At 40.0% G+C, this 21,587-nt stretch overlaps 2 protein-coding genes across 4 annotated transcripts in view; both read right to left on the bottom strand.

Annotated features, from left to right (window-relative positions):
* The window catches only part of ryk (receptor like tyrosine kinase), an 80,711-nt gene extending 79,257 nt beyond the window's left edge, over positions 1–1,454 (bottom strand). Inside the window, exon 1 of one of the 2 annotated variants that reach the window (XM_079840726.1) lies at positions 813–1,454. In XM_079840726.1, coding sequence (XP_079696852.1) covers positions 813–1,032 — 220 coding nt within the window. In that variant the 5' untranslated portion in view covers positions 1,033–1,454. The remainder of the gene's footprint in view (positions 1–812) is intronic. The other variant, XM_079840725.1, reaches the window with a different exon arrangement.
* Positions 1,455–2,807: 1,353 nt separating this feature from the next.
* sned1 (sushi, nidogen and EGF-like domains 1) overlaps positions 2,808–21,587 on the bottom strand; it is a 36,331-nt gene continuing 17,551 nt past the window's right edge. For both annotated transcript variants that reach the window (XM_079840617.1, XM_079840616.1), the window contains exons 17-32: positions 20,244–20,357; positions 20,006–20,119; positions 16,707–16,820; positions 16,252–16,368; positions 11,619–11,906; positions 10,901–11,084; positions 9,338–9,450; positions 8,245–8,523; positions 8,019–8,151; positions 7,839–7,921; positions 6,836–6,934; positions 6,264–6,380; positions 3,765–3,852; positions 3,583–3,662; positions 3,407–3,437; positions 2,808–3,326 (exon numbers count right to left, since the gene is read on the bottom strand). In XM_079840617.1, coding sequence (XP_079696743.1) covers positions 3,412–3,437; positions 3,583–3,662; positions 3,765–3,852; positions 6,264–6,380; positions 6,836–6,934; positions 7,839–7,921; positions 8,019–8,151; positions 8,245–8,523; positions 9,338–9,450; positions 10,901–11,084; positions 11,619–11,906; positions 16,252–16,368; positions 16,707–16,820; positions 20,006–20,119; positions 20,244–20,357 — 1,949 coding nt within the window. In that variant the 3' untranslated portion in view covers positions 2,808–3,326; positions 3,407–3,411. The remainder of the gene's footprint in view (positions 3,327–3,406; positions 3,438–3,582; positions 3,663–3,764; positions 3,853–6,263; positions 6,381–6,835; positions 6,935–7,838; positions 7,922–8,018; positions 8,152–8,244; positions 8,524–9,337; positions 9,451–10,900; positions 11,085–11,618; positions 11,907–16,251; positions 16,369–16,706; positions 16,821–20,005; positions 20,120–20,243; positions 20,358–21,587) is intronic.

Here is a 21,587-nt window from a genome sequence, read left to right on the forward strand (position 1 = left end):
CTGTGCAACTTTTTTGTCAACTAATTCTGAGATGCATCAATGAGAATGAATGACTCAAAGCAGCTCATGCACCTCTTGTGCATGCGTGTGATATAAACCTTACAAATCACCACATAATTAAGGCTCTAATAACAAAAGCATGAAAAGCATTGGAATACACTGGAACATTTTCTATCAACTAGTCACGATGTGATGACAAACCAAAACGCATTTCATTCATCTTAAATAGAATACTGACGTGTAACCGCACAAAAACTACTTTCAATTGTGTATTTCTTTGCAGATTTTAGACATTTTTGTTACATAAAACATTTGCAAACCATTTTTTAGATTTGTTTAAAGGCTCAATAACCTATTCCATTTAAAATGTGACTATTGTTTCAGGCTTTACAGGGTTAAATGTGCATTGCATTTACAGTGTTTACTGAACTGGCTTGACACAAAGCAAAATAACTTCTGAGGAAAAAATCCACTTTCATCTTTCTGTGACAGAAATGTAGCAATTTTTGTAAGCATAAGCTGTCTATTCAGAGGTTACAAGGACGCTGCAGATTGTTTGGCCTATCAAAGCTAACATATGGAGAGCTAACAGACTAAGTTACAACAAAGTTTCTACATTTTATGAACATGTTTGAAACAACTTGAGTGAACTTTTGGACGCTAAAAAGACACGAGTTGGACTTTAAATAAGCTAGTTAGAAGCAGTTACGTTTCTTTGACAGAGTGGCAAAAAGTTCTTGTTCTAAGCAAAACTTTGGACAGAGCAGAAATAAAGTGGAGCAGACGGGAAATTAAAGTAAACTTATACACACCCAGGAGTTTCTTGACCTCTTCCTCGCTCATGAAGACGTTTACATTTGGCCTATTGTTATTGTTTATGCCCGGCGCATTGCTCGGGTTGGCGAGGCATCGGGCCCCTTCGAGGAGCAGGAGGAGAAAGAAACCCCCTAGTCTCCACAGTACCGTATGCGGCCAACCCCGGGACACCGCCGACGCCGCGCCTCCACCGGAGCCCCGCGCTGGCAGAAACATCACAGCCCACCGTCGCGTCAAAAAGTCTTTGCGATCGAACTGCGCCACGGAACCTCATCCAAAGCTGGAGTTACTTTTTCCCGAGGGCGACATACTACTTGGCTTGATGACGGCGCTCTGTGTCGGCCCCTCTCTCTTCTCCGTATTGTCCCCCTCACCCGCCGCTGATAGCCGTCCAGCTAACTTCTGTTAGCTCGCGCTCAATCTCAGTGAGCGCACGGGCGCGAGCGGGGCCAGTTGGACAGTGTTAAAGCGCTGTCTTTCTCCTGGGAGAAAGTCCTTAGCTTTTATTTATTAAAATAGAAAAAGTCGACGGACAAGCCACAAATACTATCCCAAACAAACAGTCCTCAAAAGTGTCCTCCAGCTCTGTCCTTTCATGGTCTTTTCCACCCGCAAAATCAGTTTTCATTGAAGAAAGGGGGCGGGGGGGTTGGGGGGTCATTTACAACTAGCGCGCGCACGCAGGGACGTTTACGGGCGCGTTCCTGGGGTGGTGTGTGTTTAATGTAACACAGACAGGTGACATTATTAATTGGTGACATTATGAGCCCAATTACTAGATGTTGGATCTGTTTGAGCTCAAATTCATTTTTGGAAAACGAAAATATGGGTTTAAGTAAACAAAAATACAATAATTTAAACCAAAGCTAAAGTTCAGCTAAATGTTAAGTTCAGCTTCATTGTCCCTGCCTTCTAAATTTAAATGTATTAAAATAAAATGTAGTGCACAAGTATATGACTCAGAAAATATTTTGTAAATAGTATTTTAAGATGGCAGGATACTATAGGATAGCCTACATTTATTATTTTAGGCCAGACTTAAAATACAAGTTTTAAATACAATATTGTAATGGGAATCTATGGAATTTTTCACTGAAAATCTATGGGATTCCAGGGAATCTGTTGCCTGAAAAATACTGAAAACCCCTGAATATAGGCTATATTCTTGAAATGATTCATCATTCATAAAAATGTATGTATATTTCTCCAATGATATCACTAACAACAAGTCTTTGGTGGATGGATGTGCATTCATATTTATATCAGTTTGTTTGCAAAAAAATGTAAATACATTTTATTTGTAATATACACAGAAATCCCCATTATCAATTGCTTTATCCCATTTGCAATTTATACTTTTTTATATTTGTTCACCTTGTCATGAGCTGGTCTCTACTTTCTCTACCTCATACCTTTGCACTTTTTCATAGAACATAATATTTTGTATATTTATTATGTATATAGATAGACATGTTGCTATTTGCACTTCTGATCAGACGCTAACCACATTCCATTGGCACTGTACTTGTACTTTGTACAATGACAATAATGTTTAATCTAATCTAATCTAATGGCATAAACGCATTAACTCCAGTCCAAACTGTGGTGTGCTTTTCTAAAAGGCACAATGAGGATTAGAGTGGGAATTTGATATCTGACCGTAACCATCTATTTCATGTCACTATACTTATTTGCTTGGGACTGTAGCCTTGAAGTTTAGAGGGCAGGATCCATAACCACTACATATTTCACAAATCTAGACAAACAGTCTCAGAGAAATTTCCCTAATGAAAGAAAGATCCTAAGTGCTTTTTTTTTTTTTTTTTTTTTTACACAATAGTGACATCTTGTGGTAATTCATAATTTCATCTAGCCTGGTTAAAACTCAAAATCTGTTGTCGGAAGAATGCCCACAAATCATTGAAAAACAATATATATATATCTACATGTTTCAAATCACCCCCTCCCACCACAAGAATTTAGATAAAGCAGGAAGTTTTAACATTTTTATTATTAAAATATTCAACTACAAAAAAAACATACTATAAACACTATTTACACGTTAGCTAGCAGACAGTTTTGCTTTACAGAAACAGAAACAATGGTGTGGCAGTTTTTCCAGTATTTTGTGCATTCTTGCTGTAGGAGAGAACTAGGCTTGTATGAATGGCTGAATGAAAATTCTGGTAGGTTTTGGAGATTGAACAGGCAATAATTCAAAAAAAATTCCCTGAGGGACTTGACGGCAACTACATGTCAATATCTAATAATATTTACATTTGAGGTATGCTAATTGATGCAGGTAACTCCTAAAGCATATGGTCGAAGGTCATCTAAAGATCTGGAACTGTAAATGACCAAATGCGTCCATAGGACAGTGTAGCCAATGAAAGGTGACCAGTGATGCCAGAAAGGGTCAACAATGATGTTAATGCATCCTCATTTGAACTGAGACTGAGAGAAGCAATTACTCCACAACAACTCCACAAAGATGTCATTGAATCAGCGTCCTAAAACAGAAAAAAACACATTCGGTATGTGACAGATATATTATTTACCCATTTCTATCAGGGATTGAAAATATACTTACCACTATTATTGTTGTTTTTGAGTTCTTCTGTCTAATGAGAGGGTACAATTTTTTTGTTTTATTTATATCCATAGCATTAAAACAGCAATCTATCAGCTCTATGCCATGATTTTAATTGTATAACAAAATCATTTTTCACCACATATTTACATAGGAGGACACGTTGTTGTACATACTTGGAGTTTTCTTAGGCAGCAGAGGCTCACAGATCTCTTTAAAACAAACATCCTGCTGAACTTTATATGTCCTTTTGTACCTAAGGGTGAAAACAGATAGCACTCAGTAAAAATCGATACAACTATTGGATTAGACTGGAGCAAAACAGGACAACAGACATATCCTGACAGGAGTCACTTACAAATAATGGCAAACACCATCCTCCCACACAGGTACACTCTTTGTTTCGGAGTAAAGGCGAGTACATGGGTGAGGCACTCTCTGACAATCTGTATACAACAGGGCAGAGAAAGGAAATATAGAAAAGGTGGAGATGACTAAAGATTTTATTTCAGGCAAAGCTCCTAAATATTATATTATTTTAGATTATATTAAAGATTATATAGATTGTGTTTTTGTCTAATTGATGCATTTTAAAATTACTTTGGTGAAATACAGATTCTGTTTGTTTGCGGGATCATAATAATAATAAAATGAGATATTGCCAAAAGTTTTGGGACGCCTGCCTTTACATGCACATGACATCTCTAATGACATCCCATTCTTAGTCCGTAGGGTTTAATATCGAGTTGGCCCACCCTTTGCAGCTATAACAGCTTCAACTCATCTGGGGAGGCTTTCCACAAGGTTTAGGAGTGTGTCTATGGGAATTTTTGACCATTCTTCTATAGAAGCGCATTTGTGAGGTCAGGCATGATTGTGATGTTGGACGAGAAGGCCTGGCTCGCAGTCTCCACTCTAATTCATCCCAAAGCTGTTCTATCGGGTTGAGGTCAGGACTTTGTGCAGGCCAGTCAAGTTCCTTCACACCAAACTCATGGGCCTTGCTTTGTGCACTGGTGCGTATAGACATGTTGGAACAGGAAGGGGCCATCCCCAAACAGTTCCCATAAAGTTGGGAACAGGAAATTGTCCAAAATCTCTTGGTATTCTGAAGCGTTAAATTGGGGAGCTTATTGAACAAGTATACCAGAAGTGAAGTATCTGGAAATAATCATACGTGTGACTCTTGACTGTGCTTTTATTTTTATAAATTCTATGATTTTCTCACACATATCGTATGGCTTAACCACATGGTCCCAAGCTCACCAGTCATCAGTTAAGTCTATAGAGTGTCTTTATAACCGAGCCTAGAAAATCCTGGACAAGAAGAGAATAAGGTATCATCATTGCCAAATTCTAAAGTTTTGCTAATTTTATCTCCCTGCACTTTGTTAAATTGGTCTTCAAATGCCTAAATAACCCGTTGCAAAATAATAACAAGAAAGCAAAGTGGTACCAGATCCATCACCCGAGCAGCATTAAAAGGCAATTGTAGTATCCCTTTCCGTAGAACATAATTTGCCCAAACTACCTTGTCAGTAAAAGGGACTAGACCACTTGAAATGTATTCCAACATTACCCACCTTCAAAAAAAAAACCTAATTGTGGCTAATCCAGGAACACTATTGATCACATATGTAGTTTTTACATATATATTTTTTCTCCTTTTATTTTATTTCTTTTAATTTTAATCTCATTTATCTCATTTTTAATAATGTTAGACTGTATTTTTATTTTTAACTGAAAGCCCTACTAGGGACAAGTGTTGTGAATTTGCTTTAGCTAAAAACACTATGATGCATACATCAGATGACTGTTTAAGTTTATTTATGTTTTTTATATCTGTCCCTATCTAAATAAACTTACTTTCACTTGGACTAAGGGGTCAAGCCCAACCCCTGAAAAACAACCCCACACCATAACTCCCCCTCCACCAAACTTTACACTTGGCACAATGCAGTCAGGCGAGTACCGTTCTCCTGGCAACTGCCAAACCCAGACTCGTCCATCGGATTGCCAGGCAGAGAAGCATGATTGGTCACACCAGAGAACACGTCTCCACTGCTCTAGAGTCTAGTGGTGACGTGCTTTACACCACTGCATCTGACGCTTTGCATTGCACTTGGTGATGTAAGGCTTGGATGCAGCTGCTCGGACATGGAAACCCATTCCATGAAGCTTATTGACTTATTGCACAGGTGGCAACCTATCACGGTACGCTTTAATTACCTGAGCTCCTGAGAGTGACCAATTCTTTCACAAATTTTTGTAGAAGCAGTCTGCATGCCTATAGGTGCTTGATTTTATTCACCTGTGGTCAATGATTTGGAGAGGTGTCCCAATACTTTTGGCAATATAATAAAATCGAGGGGTTAATAATAAAGAAATAAACTCAAATAACAAAATAAATAAACTCAAGTTTAAAGTTGGCATGAAACGGAAGGTGCAATTGTCTTTTCTTCACTATTGTGACTGAAATGGCTCCTAGAACAAGAAAAAAAACTTGTAGGGAGGGGCTTGTCCATCTGGAATTGATTGGATCATTGTGCTATGCTATTCCTGGGAGTGACAGATTGTCCCGCCTCTCACCAGTAAATATGTCATCAGAGAAAAGAAGAGATGTCATGGCAAGTGGTAGGGTATGTTATTTTGAATAAAGATAATGAGGACACATTCATTTTTAAAATAATAATGATGTACACGGATAAATCATTTATAACAAATACTGCAATATTCCATAAAAATAAGAATGGTAAATTTTTATTTCACAGTGACTTTAATTGGGCATTTATTAGGGATTCATCCCATTTATTAGGTGTTTGTATGCTTGTGAATTAACATATGTGGTCATACTTACATAGCTCACACCGTCTGCCTTTGAAACCAGTGGCACAGTTGCAGCTGAACGACTCGTTGATCTGCGCACATGTTCCAGCATTCTGGCAGGGCTGAGTTCTGCAGTCTTGGGATGACTCTAAAAAAAAAAAAAAGAAAGAAAGAAAGAAAAAGAAAATTGTTTTTGGATACAAACACATGTACACAATGCTTTGGTACATGAATACTTTAAACTCCGGTAAGCTTGCAGCTTTTTCATGTTTTGGGTTTATTTAGCTGTTCTTTTAAAAACACATAATCACATGCACATAAATATGCACATTTAAACAACCATAAGTCAATTTTTGGGGGCTTAAACCATAATAGATTGCTGACAGATGTGGTTGTTTATGGTGACTGTCATGCTGCAGATTATTCAGAATACATGCAGTGGTATTTTGCCTCAGTCAGCTGGGACCAATTAGAGAGTTTGAATACCACCAACTGTTAAAACACTCTCCTGTTTTGCGGACCAAGAACTCCCTGCCTCAAGTGAATCAACAAATTTCACTTGCCTAATAATAATCTTTAAAGAGTTATTGAAAGATCACCTACCAGATTTACTCTTTGGCACTTCTTGAGGAATTTCCAAAGCTAGACTGATCTTATTGGTGGTTTCTTCCATCTTTTCTAATTTGATTGGAGGATCAGGCTCTGTTTAAGAAATAATATGGCAGCCTTTTGAAAATAAAGTCAAATAAAAACAGAGGTTTTCAAAAACTATAAAAGCATCTATATATTTTCATGTATCTAAGAAACATGTTAAGCCTAATATTGTAAAACATGTTGTTGCTTTACTAAATTGTAGGCTACTAAAGCCATTTCAGATTATTAAAATATTATCTGGAAAATACTTTGTTAATGTTGAAATTACTTTGTAAAGTTAACTGTTTTCCACCATACTATTTATAAGAGTAGATCACTAGAGATTACTAAGCTAAATATTCAATTTAATTCAATTTATTTATTTAGTTCTTTCATAGTAAATATAATTCCAAAGCAATACAGAAAATATTGATTTTACGATCCCAAGCTAAAGGCAACAATGGTAATGAGAACTCATGTAGAAAGACACAGCAAAAACACAAACCATTCCTGAACGTATGTACGCCATGAAGGAGTGATTTTTTTTTTCATAAACCTATTCACATTTGTTTTTTATTTCTTACCATTAAGAACTAATCAAATTAATCACATTTAATCTCACAATTTCTGTCTTTGAAAAGAAGGATTAAAGTACTGTAATAATGTGAGTAATAAAAAGTACTAGTAATAAAATGTAAAACACTAAAATGAGGTAAATGTGATTAAAAAAAATATTGTATTTATTACTATCCTCAGTTAAAATGTAAACTTTGACAACCCTTTAAACATTTAGTAAAATCCTGAGAATGAATGAAAATATTTTCTGTTAAGTTTCCCAGTCTGAAAACCTCTTGAATAAAACAAAGTTAGCAGATTTGTTAATTGAAAACCTTTTTTTTTTTTTTTTTTTTTTAATTCAGTTTAAAAACAATGCATTACAAGTTAAACAATCTTGTATGAAATAATTACTAACTTGTGCGGTGTCTGATCGTTTTATGTGGAGGTTTGGTAAATTTAGCTGTAATTCTCCCTCTTCCATCAATAAGCTCTGTATATCTGAAAAAGAAAATAAATACAGAGAACTCATTATTGTAAAAATGGCTTCCCAACATTGTATGCATAATTACGGCGTTGCATTTGTAAAGTACTGTACCTTAGTGGCTCTTCAAGGAGTTCTGTTTGCTCATCTGTGACTCCATCTTGAACTTGTGTCAAGGTCTGTCCCATCTGGTGGTCCTGTCCTCCCTGAGGTCTGTCACCTCTGCTTTGGTCCTTTAGATGTTGTACTGTGCATTACAGGGACACACAGATGGGTCACCATGATGATGACAACTTGACAATCTGCAGACAAGCAGTGATCTTGAATATCGGCGACTCACGTGTGGTGAAGGCTAGGTGTTGAGGGACGCTCTGAATGTTATCCTGGCCTGTTTTGCGTACAGCAGTGAGGGCAAGTCGGTAATGCTGTCCTGGAATGAGGTCTCGTAGGGTGTACGTCCCCAAACTTCCATCAGGTAGGTAGCGGCTACGAGTGCTCAGGCCTCGAGTAATATTAACTACAAAACCGTCTGGAAGACTCCGAGGATGATGGTCCCATGTGACCCGAGCAGAAGTGGTGGTGATATGGGAGAGGGAAAGATTCTGAGGTGGAAGCGGCCCTGATGGAGAGGACAGTATAATGCACTGTTATGACACTGTTATGATGTAACACACTACTAGTAAGTAGTAACATGCATTATGTCATAGGCGCTGATTTATGTTTTTGCCAGTGGGTGCCCACCCTTCAATCCTCCAAAAGTGTAAGTCGCATCCGCTAATTAATGGGGAATATCTCTTTTTTCCACAGGATTGGCGCCAATGCATTATGCCTATGTGTAATCAGATTACTTTTTTTGATGTAATGAGTAAAGTAATGCATTTATTTATAAATCTACATATTAATATTTGATGTAATTTTTTTTAAAAGTAATACATGTTACTTAATTACGGTAATTTGCGTAAACGTTTTTTATGAATTAAAATTCTCCATAACTTAGACATGGGCACTCATGCATGCACGGGAACAGTCAAAAAGTACAAATATAACAAAACACATTACTTTCATTATAACCCTAAACCAAACCCTAACCCTTATGTAGTTAATTAATATTACTATTAATAAAGTACAATGTAACTGCTAAAATAAAGTGTAACTGTATGTTATATAGGCGGTTGTTGGTGAATGCATTAGCTATATTTGAAGGGGGGAAAAAAAAGTGCAAAAAAACCCTGCAAAGCCTGGAAGAGAGCAAGCCACAGCCAGGTGAGAAAAAGTAACACAAGGCATTACTTTCCATAAAAAGTAATGTAATTAGTAACGTAAGTACCGTAATTAGTTGCCATTTAAGGGAATAACGCAATATTGTAATGCATTACTTTTAAAAGTAGCTTTACCTGGCACTGTTTGTAACACAGAGCTGCAGAGATACTCACTGGTCCAGAAGTTCAACGGCCCAGCAGATTTGCTGGTTGACGGCAAGTCTTCAGGGCGCAAACCACTCTGTGTGACTACGTCTACTGTATACATCTGACCTGGGAGCAATGTGCTGTGGGTTACACACAACTAATCAGTAAAATATGAGTTTTTCATTTTCATATTTTAAACATTTATGTGATCGATATCAGTACATTATTTATATCAAATTTAACGATGCGCTGACATTTTGGAAACTGTAAACATTTAGCCAGAAAATAAAGAAAAAAATAAGACTACAAATTTGAATTGTTTCAAAGTCTATTTTGTGCACTCAACATGGAAAGTACAATGGGTAAACATGTCAGCAGTGTGAATGCTTCAATACGATCAAAATGATGCTATAGCAATAGGCTATGTACAATTTCTTCAGCTGAAATAAGAGGCGGCCGGCTCCTAAGAACTTTTAGTATGGTTTAAATATATCACCTGAGAACACGAACACTGAACAGAATAACGTTTTTAATTACCCAAATTGAATTACTGAAACTTTATTTTTAGTTTTGGGTTTCATCTAAATGAAAACTTCCAAAATAAAATCACTTTACTCATTACTAATCAAATTTATATTTTTTAAACTGCATTATAATTGTTCTGTCTTCATCTAGGGTTATGTAGCCTACCTACAAATAAAGGAGAACATAAAGAAAAATCATATTTCTCTTATTAGTCACAGGTTTTGGGGTGAACTATTACATTAACTAAGCTTACATTAAATTGTACATTTCTTACTACAGAGTTGAACATGAAGAGAACATTGTCAACATTTCACAATGAAATAGTGTTACAGTATACAACTTAATTAAGTTTTTTTTTTTTAAATGTCAGAATCTTAAAAAATATATATAGGGTGAAATTTCATTTCATGCCTACACCAGCCACATGAAGACACCAACAATGACGTGCACTAAACTCGCACCACTGCTAAACAAACGGAACTAAACTAATTGTTTATGTATGGAAAGAATATTACTTTTCCAGTTTAACGTAAGACAGGAATGTTGTGCCATCTAGTGGCTCATACTTGTATTGCAGGCAAACGTTCTAACAGCAAGACAGAAGATTGTCAACCTGCACAGTTTCTTGTTTTATGGTGTGTTGGTGAGTACTTTACACAATTAATCACGTGCCTTCAAGTGCACCTGGGAAGCTCCTACTTCTAGGTCCTAAGATTCATTATTACATTATGACATTATATGGAAGAAGAAGAGTTATGGAAAACAAAACAATGGTCATGCATGTGCAGAGAACTCAACATTTCTGACTGCATTTGAATATGACACACTTAAATATGACCTTTCTGACTGCACCTGAAGGCTGCAACAGATTATATGGACCAATTACAAGACCCCCCCCCCCCAAACTATGCAGATTATTTGCAGACTATTAACGGATTTAAAACATAAGGGGGTGACAAGCTTCAGTCTTGCAGTGTGCACTTTGCTTGAGAAGTAATTTGTGGCTGTAGCTGTGTTTTGTCTTTCTTTGTGTATGTTCTGACCTTGTTCTGTGTCATAACTGACCTGAAGGTGTACTCTGTAACGCTGCTATTGAGAACGGCTGTGCGAGGTCCACTACCATCTGCAGGCACCAGGGACACTCGAATCTGACTGATTGCAGCATGGCGGCCAACATGCACCAGCCACCGCAGCCATACCTGAGAAGACGACACATTCACTACCTCCAGCTGTTCCACCTTACGTGGCCCTGAGACAGAACAAGAGAAGAAGAGCCTGTGAGTGAATACTCTACGTGTATATGTTAGTTTAGAACTATTAGTGTATACAGATGAGAAAATGAATCACATTTAATAGTGCTTTACATATTTTTTCTTGTGGCACAAATAATATTACATTAATAATATTAATTTAAAGGCCATAACAAGCAAACATTAAACAGGGTCACACTTTATTAGGTGTCTTTAGCTACTATGTACTGTACATAAAAGACTAAACAAAATGTTAGGTACAATATACTTAATGTGTTCATGTTGTATTGCAAAAAACTTCTGCTGCTATTGAGGTGGGATATGGGTAAAGTTAGGGGCAGGTATATTGGTATGGTTGAGTTTAAGGGTGCATTGTATCATATGTTTAAATTTAAATGTACAAAGTAGTTTAAAGACACTTAATATAAAGTCATATAAAACAGATATTGCAATCCTGCTGTCACATTGAGCTAAGGAAACAGGACGGGACATAATCACCATATAGGTACAGAAGAAAAAGTGGGAGCTCTCACTAGTGCGGATGAGAGCAAAAGCTGGCTGGCTTATGTCATTGCTGTTGGTGTTGCGTTTGACAGAGAAGGTGGAGATGTTATAAAGCTGTCCGGGGTTCAGACCCTGCAGCACATAGGTAGAATGCTGCTTCTCCAGGAATTCTGTCTTCCTTGGTCCACGACCAATAGGAGCAAAGGCAACTGCAAAGCCGCTGATCAAATTCTGAGTGGCATCTGACTGATCCCAGCGTAACTCAACTTCATTTTCTTCTACCCGCAACACATGCAGGCCAGATGGAGGCAACAGGTCTGAGGACAGTGAAAGTATTTTAAATAACTCAAATACCCTCTAAGCCAGTGGTTCTTAACCAGGTGGCTGCGACCCACTAGGGGCCTCAGGCAAACTTCCAATGGGGCCTCAAGATGATAAAACAGGTTTTAAAACAAGCTAAAACTACAGTAAAAAAAATAAAAAAATAAATCTTATTTGAACTCACCCTATTGACAACTGTATTTTTTTCTTTCAAGTATGTGATAGCATAGTTTTAAAGGTGATTTCTAGTTGTAGAAAAATAATGTAAATTAAAAGTAAGGTAGGCAATTGCAGAAAGGCTAGCAATAGCAAGTTAGCAATTATCCCATCCTTCCTTCATAGCATTCTCCAAAGCCACGCCTACTTAAAAAAACATAAACGCACACAGTAGATTCTGCAAAGCATCGCAAGAGACTTAAATAATGTTGAATGATCTCTCATGTCTCAAACCACATAACATTACAGCAATAATAAACATAAACAACTTGCAGAGGCTCTTACTTGTACCACCTGACTGCTGCAGATTCATTTCGACATTGATAGTGTTGACATAGAACGTCTCAGGTTACAAATGTATCCTTGGTTCCCTGAGAAGGGGAACGAGACACTGCGTCCTAGGGCGCTAATGGGGAATGCCTCTGGCATGACCAGTGTCTGAAGCACGTGTCAAAACACATAATATAAAACCTAATCCGTCACTACTGCTGTAGTAAACGTCATCCTCTTCTTGTCTGAAGGAGATGTGGGCATGCATGCCTGAAGCATGGCAATGAGACACAGTGTTCCCCTTCTTAGGGGTACGTACCAGTGATCGCCGATACTCTATTCCCTAGGGCCAGAAACCCTGGTTACATTGGGCAGCTTAGCTTAGGGCCTGGTATTCAAAGAATGCCTTAAAGGGAATATGGCCAAGGATAAAAATATATCCTGGGGACACACCCCTTGAGTTAACCAGGGAGGATCAAAAAAAGAGACTACAACCCAATCAACTTCCTCCATGGAGCTCTCAGAGTGGAGGCTTCAGCATTACTACCCTCTATAGTGAGAGGAAACCAAACTATGCTGTATGCTAAAAGAACACCTAATCAAGGAGGTTCACAGAGAGTCAAAAACTTGGAGCTGTTATCTAATGCGGAGCTCTGGGGAGCGGAGGTCTCAGCATGACGACTCTTTAAATTGAGAGGAAACCTAACAACATTTTCTTAAGGATTGTTATACCAGGGAGGCTCACAGATAGCAATTCAACCCAGCGTAGTCACCCCAATTGAGCTCTGAGAACGGAGGCCTCAGAAAAACAACTTTCTCTTAAGCGAGAAAAGGCCTTGCTACATTCTACACTAAGGACTGCTTACCGAGGAGGATCAAAGAGGAGCCTGACAACTCAATAGGCTACTGCTATCCAGGCGGAGCTCTGGGGGTGGAGGCCTCAGCAGGAAACCTAGCACTGCCCACTTTGAAGACAAATAACCAGGGAGGCTCAAAAAAGCTCTCAGAATGGAGTCTTCAGCATAAGGACCCTCTAAAACGAGAGAAAACCTAACTAAGTTCTGCGCTAAAAGACCATCTCATCAAGGAGGCTCACAGGGAGTCACACAACTTGAACATGTTATCTAATGCGGAGCTCTGTGGAGCGGAGGTCTCAGCATGATGACTCTCTAAATCGAGGGGAAACATAGCAACATTCCCCTTAGGGTGGTTCCACCAAGGAGGCTCAGAGAAACATACAACCTGGCATGACCACCCCGGCTGGACTCTATTAACAGAGGCCTCAGCATAACATCGCTCTCAAATGAGAGGAAGCCGAGCTACATTCTACGCTAAAGACCGCTTACCAAACAGGCTCAACAAAGAGCCTAACACTTCAATACTGCTATACAGGCGGAGCCCTAGGGAGTGGAGGGCTCAGCAAGACAACTCTCTAAAGCGAGAGGAGACCGAACCACACTCCACTTTAAGAACAGACAGCCAAGGAGGCTCACAGAGAGCCATACGACATAACACCACTGTTTATACACAGCTCCTAAGTGCAGATGCTTCAACGCTTGCTTGACAACTCTAAAACAAGACGAAGCCTAACTACGTCAAGACTGCTTACCAAGGAGGCTCAAAGGGAGCTCTAAAACCTGATACTGCTATCCTAGTGGAGCTCTGGGGAGCATAGGTCTCAATCGAATAATTCTCTAAAATGAGAGGAGACTACTCTTCCACTGGAAGTCACTCTAGGAAGGCTCATGGAGCCATACACATCGAGAGCCAAAGACTCAATAGTGCCAACCTGGGCGGCCTGGCTACGCTTAACTTAAAAACCTAATATACAACAACACACTCACAATCAGTATCCTGTGCCAAACCAATCAGAGGGCAGAAGTATAAAAAATAAAACACTGCCAAACAACACATAGGTCTAGCCTCAGGACCTGATATAAGTGCATGATGGAAGCCTCTAACACACCCCACCTGACCTCAGTCAGAATGGTGGGGGTGGAGGAAAAGAAAGAAGGAGGCAGATGTTATTTGGCCTCTACATCCCGAGAAAGCTGGCTGTGTCTATACTTCCCTCAATTGCTGTTTTATTTTCCTTGAGTGGCGCCTCCTCTGATTTCTACTCGGTGGAGGAGTGTGAGTGGCGACGCACACCCTCTGGCCCTGTCTTTGGTCCTCAGACTAAGATAGACCTCAGACCTAGAAGCTTAGGGTGTGGACCTGGACCGGCAAGGTATAAAGGCCTTGAGGGGCACAGACCGCGCTGTTGCCTCTCTGAACTTCCTGACCACCATCTTAACGGATGTGCCGAAGAGCTCAGAGGGCGAAACCGGCACACTGAGAAGAAAGTTTCTCTCTTTCTCCCTGGTCTGACAGGTTCAAACAGAGATGCCTCTCCATGGCCACTTATTGGCGTCATTGATTGGCCTGATCACGGCAGCAGTTTGCTTGGTGGCACAGAGTGCAAGATCTGTTGTGTGGCGAGTTCTGCTACCGCCTCAGGGGGAAGCCCCTGTCCCTGGTCCAGGTTTTTCAGCAGATTGGCCTAGTAAGCCTGCAAAACAGCCATTGTGTGCAGGGCCGCCACGGCCTGACCCGCTGCTGTGTACACTCTGCCATTCAAAACGTGATGTCACAGCGGTTTGGTTGGCAGAGTGGGAGCCTTCAACGTCAATGCCTCCCCCAGCAAGAAATAACTGATCAGCATTTCTTCAACTGGTGGCATAGTCTCATATCCATGCTCATGCATCCCCTCCACTCTCGCAAAATTTGCATGCTGGAATGGATGAATGCGGGCAAATTATGGTCTCTTCCAAAAAATGTTCCACCTCAGCGTGCAGATCGGGAAGAAACTAAAGGCTTATGAGAGCAAGGCAATAATGTTCGGATAGATATCGCTTGTCAGAGACATCATCGTCCTCAACAGCCACATCCTGTCTTCTTGGCTTGAAGCCAGGAGTGCACTTGCTGCCGGATCAGAAGATTTGAGGGATAACACATCCTCATTCAGCATCTCACCCTCATCAACTACCGAAGAATGAGAAATAGCCATACCTTTCTCGAATTCCTTGGCAAGCTCTTAGAACAAAGAGATTGTCCAGATTCTCTTTAATTAGTTTTTTTTTTTGCGCTTGGTGGCTGTCTGTCTATAACTTTGCATAGCCTTACATAACGCGCTGATGACATGTGAAGTCTGCGTGAGCAGGGTATGCAGAGGTATGGAAATACATATGTTGACAGGACCGAATGCAATGATTGGACGCACATTTTTTGGTCCTGAGACTTCCACAGAAGATAAAGGTACATGTTTTAATATTTAGACCGCTATCAGGATGTGAAGAGAGTTTCAACCAGTATAACAAAAACTGTATATAAAACAAATTGCCTACCATACCTTTAATAAAATATTAAAACTGCATTTTTATAAAGAATTTAGATTTTTGTAGCAATAAGGAGCTTTCAAATATTTTATCGAGTAGAAATTGTAAGTAAAAAAAATACTTGCTTATCCAATAAATCATGAAACGCCTGGAAAAGTCATATAAATGCATTGGTTAATAAAGTGGGATCCTAGGTAAACTTTTGTAATTCTGAAACCTTTTTAGATTTTAACTAGAACTATTATAGTTATTATAGTATAATCTATGTACATTCTTAGTTTCCTTAAATACAAAAAAGGTTGAAAACAAAACATTACAACAGATAACAAATTGCTTTAACAAATCACATTGCCAGCAAAAACACATAAACACTGAATTCCATTCTATCTTAATATCTAGTTTCTTTCTAAATAGCCTCCACTTAAATAAAATTAATGGATATGGGTTGATTTGAAATAATGGAAGATCAGGAGCAGACCTCTCTCACAGTCTCTCCCTGTGTGGCCCACCCTGCAGGCGCAGCTGTAGTTCCCCCTCCTATCACTCCAACAGACACCTCGGTTCCCGCATGGCTGCAGTACACATGGGTTCTCCACTAGACGGCAACAGAGGATCAATTGAGACCTTACATTTAAAGCACCCTATCTGACAAAGGTGCAGAACTAAGATAATGACTTTTAGTCTTCCGGGAAGTGGAAGGGTGCACACATTTCACTGAGAGTTTCAATTGTATTCAAATCAAGAAAAGTAATCTTTTAGATTTGTGAGGATTTTGATTAATCCAGGTCAGTGTAAATTAGAAGGCAGATTTCTTTTTGTCAGAAGCAATTGAAAGTCAATTAAAATATTAATATTTATTATTTTCTATTTTCTCAAATTTGTGATGTATTGTGCACCTTAGCAGGAGTAATATTTAATAAATATTTAACATACATGTCTGGCAGCGGTCTCCAACATAACCCTCTTTACACACACACAGGTTGTTCCTCCTGTAGCCTCGGCATACACCTCCATTCAAGCAGGGATTTGGCTCACATCCATCCTGTTCTGCAGAACAAACACACATCTGTATTATAAGATGCAAATCCTTCATTTTGAGAGGTGTGCTGCTTGTAGGTGATAAAGTAGGTGTGAAGTGTTTTGTGTCTCAAAACAGATTTACTGTAAGTCAGAATCAAGGGGGAAGCAAATTATGCAGAATGACAAAAACAGTTGCAGATGCAAGCTGGAAAATGAGTTGGGAATCAAGGCTCAACAAAAGCAGGTTTGTTTTTTCTTTCTATAGTTATTGTAGCACAACTTTTTATAAGGTTTATAAGGTTATTCCAACAAGCTACAAGCATGATTTTGTTGTGTTCACAAAGGCCCTGTCTGATTTCTTGTAGATGCTTCATAAATACTTGCAAAATAATCGCATAATATTATGCAAAGGTAATCACCCCATGGAAGTTTTACAACTTCACAGAGGATTTTAACTAGACACTTTTTTTTCCCAACAGACAAATATTCTTTCATGTCAAAGTGAAAAAAAGTCTACAAATTGGTCATTACCATTATTACACACAAACTAACGTTTTGCGTAAGTATTTAGGTTGGTATTTAGCAAATGCAGCTTTGACAGCAATTACAGCCTTGAGTCTGTGTGGATAAAATCAGATTTGCACATTTGGCCACTGCAGTTTTTCCCCATTCAGGTTGCTGGAGACTGAGTGTACAGCCTTTTTCCAAGTCAACCTGGTAGGTGTCACACAGACTCCATCAGCTTTTCCTTCTTGATTTTTCCATATTTTGCTACATTCATTTTATCTTCTACCTTCACAAGCCTCTTTGGCATGCTGCAGAGAAGGATCTCCACACACCATTATGCGAGACAGGGATAGCTGCAGGTCGGAGTAATGAGCATGCCGAAAGGGGAATTGCTACAACAGAAACTAACCCCTAACCCTACCCCACAACCTGAAAGACAGCTTTTGCGACCAATGATGAAGACCTTTCTCCACGCCCCTACCTTTTGGCACACCCCAACCATTCATCATGCCCATTACTCCAACCTGCAGATACCCACACTTGCATGACGCTGCCGGCACCACCATGTTTTAAACCAATTCACATTAGCGATGGTGTGTTTCTGATGATGCACAGTGGGAACTAGCTGGTGGAAGTCTCCCACATGCACAGCCTCACAAATTTTAGGCACAAAATCTTGTATCTCTTTCAGAGTTGTCATTAGTTACTTCACTTCACTTTAGTCCCAAGCTGGCGCCGTGCCGAGGCTGTCTCTGGAGTGCATACACGGCTGTGGGTGCCACAGGATTCCGAATTTCATTCATAATGCCATTCCATGCTTGCAATCAATGGCGATACTCTTGGCGTCAATGAGGTTGAGCCACATATTCCTTAGATCTTCCTCCGTGTGTTTGGCCCACGTCTTCTGCGTTGTGGATCTTGCACCGACTAGCCAGCCAGTTGCTGCCGCCAAAAGACCTGATACGGCAAGTGGTCTCTGTGCATTCGACAGACATGGCCAAACCACCTCATCTGGCTTCTCTGGATCTCTATATTCCATATGGTTTCCAGCCAAGTTTCCCTTGTGTCACCTAGCTCTGGTCACCTCGGCAGAGTGACCACCCTCATCCTTTTGCAGCTGGGCTTGGGACCGTCTTTAATCTCTTTAAGGCCTTTGATAATCTGTTCTACACACTTCCACAATTCACCTGGAGCTGCTTGGAGTGTTTTTTCCATCAGAATTTAAGTTCTAGCACAACATTGACTAACCAGAAATAGGACATTCCAGATTTAATTGAAACCCCTTAGCTACACATTTATGTGACTTTTTTTTCAGCTGGCTGCCCCAGTATTTTAGTTCATATTAAAAGATTGTCAAATTTATGTGAACATCCCTCCATCCATCCATCATCTTCCGCTTATCCGGGGCCGGGTCGCGGGGGCAACAGTCTAAGCTGAGACGCCCAGACTTCCTTCTCTCTAGCCACTTCCTCCAGCTCTTTCGGGGGAACCCCGAGGCGTTCCCAGGCCAGCCGGGAGACATAATCCCTCCAGCGTGTCCTAGGTCTTCCTCCCGGTGGGACGTGCCTGGAACAGCTTCCTGGGAAGGCGTCCAGGAGGCATCCGAAATAGATGCCCGAGCCACCTCAGCTGACTCCTCTCGATGTGGAGGAGGGCTCTACTCTGAGCTCCTCCCGAGTGACCGAGCTTCTCACCCTATCTCTAAGGAAGCACCCAGCCACCCTACGGAGAAAGCTCATTTCGGCCACCTGTATCCGGGATCTTGTCCTTTCGGTCATGAGCTGTGGGCCATGACCGAAAGGACAAGATCCCGGATACAGGCGGCCGAAATGAGCTTATGTGAACAATTCTGTTTAAATTTATATTTGTATTTACTTTAGATCACATTGTAGAGATATGTTTTCATTTTTGAAAATAAAAAGTATTTTTCTGTTGATCAGTGGCAGAAAAATCAAATTAAGTCCACAAGTTCAAGGCTGTAAGGGTGTGTTTACACTTGTAATTCAGTTCTCTTGGTTCTTTTGGTCATTTAGTCATTTAGTCTGCTTAGTGTTCACACACTGTAAGTTTTAAGACAGAACATACTAAAAAAATAAAACGTATTTTGCGGCGTAACTTAACGAACATCCAAGAAAATGCTGTGTTCTGGGCTAAATTTGCTCGTTGTATGTGCGTGCTTATGATGGTATTTTGACCAGCTGAGAACTTGTGATGAGTTTATATAATGTGTAAAGGAGTCAAAACAGTGGCAGGAATTCCTCCATTGCACAGAAACAAAGATCTGCTGCAAGGACACAGCGCTTCTGATGCCTGTACCGAACTTTAACGGGCAATGTAGCTCCTATTGTGAGAAAAACAAGTTTGTCATTTTAATCTGACATTTTTAGGGTTGTATCTTGTGACATCACGTCTAGTTTTTGGTTTGTTTAGATGTCTTTGGACCGTATTGCGTTCATATTTCAGTCGAACCGCACCAGAGTTCGTTTGGAAGCAGACCGAGATCTACCTTTTTAGGCATCTTGGTCCGCTTGTTTGATGCTCACCAGGGTTTAGATAGCAGCGTTCATACTCAATCAAAAGAACCGCACTAACAAAGCAATCGAATCAGAGTTCGTTTTAATCGAACCAAACCCACCAAATGTGAACACCCTAAAACAACAAAACATCAAGGTCCAAGCTGGTTAATACATTTCTGATGTTGTTACCTATCTCACAGTCCTGTCCAGCATAGCCCTGCTGGCAGTGGCAGAAGTAAGAGCCAGGCTGATCCTCACATGTACCTCCATGCTTACATGGCTCAGAAAGGCATTCATCAATATCTGTCAAAATATTCACAGATATCTAAACTCAAGCTGTGTTTACACACACATGTCAAAATCTATAATATCAAAATGTCAATATAAAATAAGATGAATTAAGAATTTAGCAAGAGCGGTGTGTTACCTGTTTGACATCGCTGGCCGGTAAAACCATCTTCACATTCACACAGGTAGGAGGCTACCCTATCACGACAAGTTCCCCCATTCATACATGGCTGAGACAAACACTCGTTTATCTCTGAAGAAAAAGAGATAGTTATAGTCATGTACATACAAATTTAACTCGCATTTAACTCTTTTAGCATTTTTTTGTTTTGGCCCAGTTGGGTAAAATTCTGTAGTTTAGATTTGTATTCATCCTGGAAATATTTTCACTGACCTCACCACAAAAAAATATTTACAAGGCATAAAACTACATGTTATTGATTCAAGAAAAGCTTATTGTAGAGCCCTTCTTGGTTAGGTATATGAATCAGGGTGAATTCACACAGATACAGGGGGGAGAACAAGTATTTGATACACTGCCGATTTTGCAGGTTTGCCCACTTACAAATCATGTAGAAGTCTGTAATTTTTATCATAGGTACTCTTCAACTGTGAGTGACGGAATCTAAACAAAAATCCAGAAAATCCCATTGTATGATTTTTAAGGAATTAATTAGCATTTTATTGCATGACATAAGTATTTGATACATCAGAAAAGCAGAACTTAATATTTGGTACAGATACCTTGTTTGCAATTACAGAGATCATACGTTTCCTGTAGTTCTTGACCATTTTTGCATACACTGCAGCAGGGATTTTGGCCCACTCCTCCATACAGACCTTCTCCAGATCCTTCAGGTTTTGGGGCTATCGCTGGGCAATACGGACTTTCAGCTCCCTCCAAAGATTTTCTATTGGGTTCAGGTCTGGAGACTGGCTAGGCCACTCCAGGACCTTGAGATGCTTCTTACTGAGCCACTCCTTAGTTGCCCTGGCTGTGTGTTTCGGGTCGTTGTTCAATGCTCTTACTGAGGGAAGGAGGTTGTTGGCCAAGATCTCGCGATACATGGCCCCATCCATCCTCCCCTCAATACGGTGCAGTGGTCCTGTCCCCTTTGCAGAAAAGCATCCCCAAAGAATGAGGTTTCCACTTCCATGCTTCACGGTTGGGATGGTGTTCTTGGGGTTGTACTCATCCTTCTTCTTCCAAACACTGCAAGTGGAGTTTAGACCAAAAAGCTCTATTTTTGTCTCATCAGACCACATGATCTTCTCCCATTCCTCCTCTGGATCATCCAGATGGTCATTGGCAAACTTCGGACGGGCCTGGACATGCGCTGGCTTGAGCAGGGGGACCTTGCGTGTGCTGCAGGATTTTAATCCATGACGGCATAGTGTGTTACTAATGGTTTTCTTAGAGACTCCACTCTGAGACTGTGGTCCCAGCTCTCTTCACGTCATTAACCAGGTCCTGTCGTGTAGT

Source organism: Gobio gobio, assembly GCF_949357685.1.
Source record: "Gobio gobio genome assembly, chromosome: 17".
Classification (NCBI taxonomy): domain Eukaryota; kingdom Metazoa; phylum Chordata; class Actinopteri; order Cypriniformes; family Gobionidae; genus Gobio; species Gobio gobio.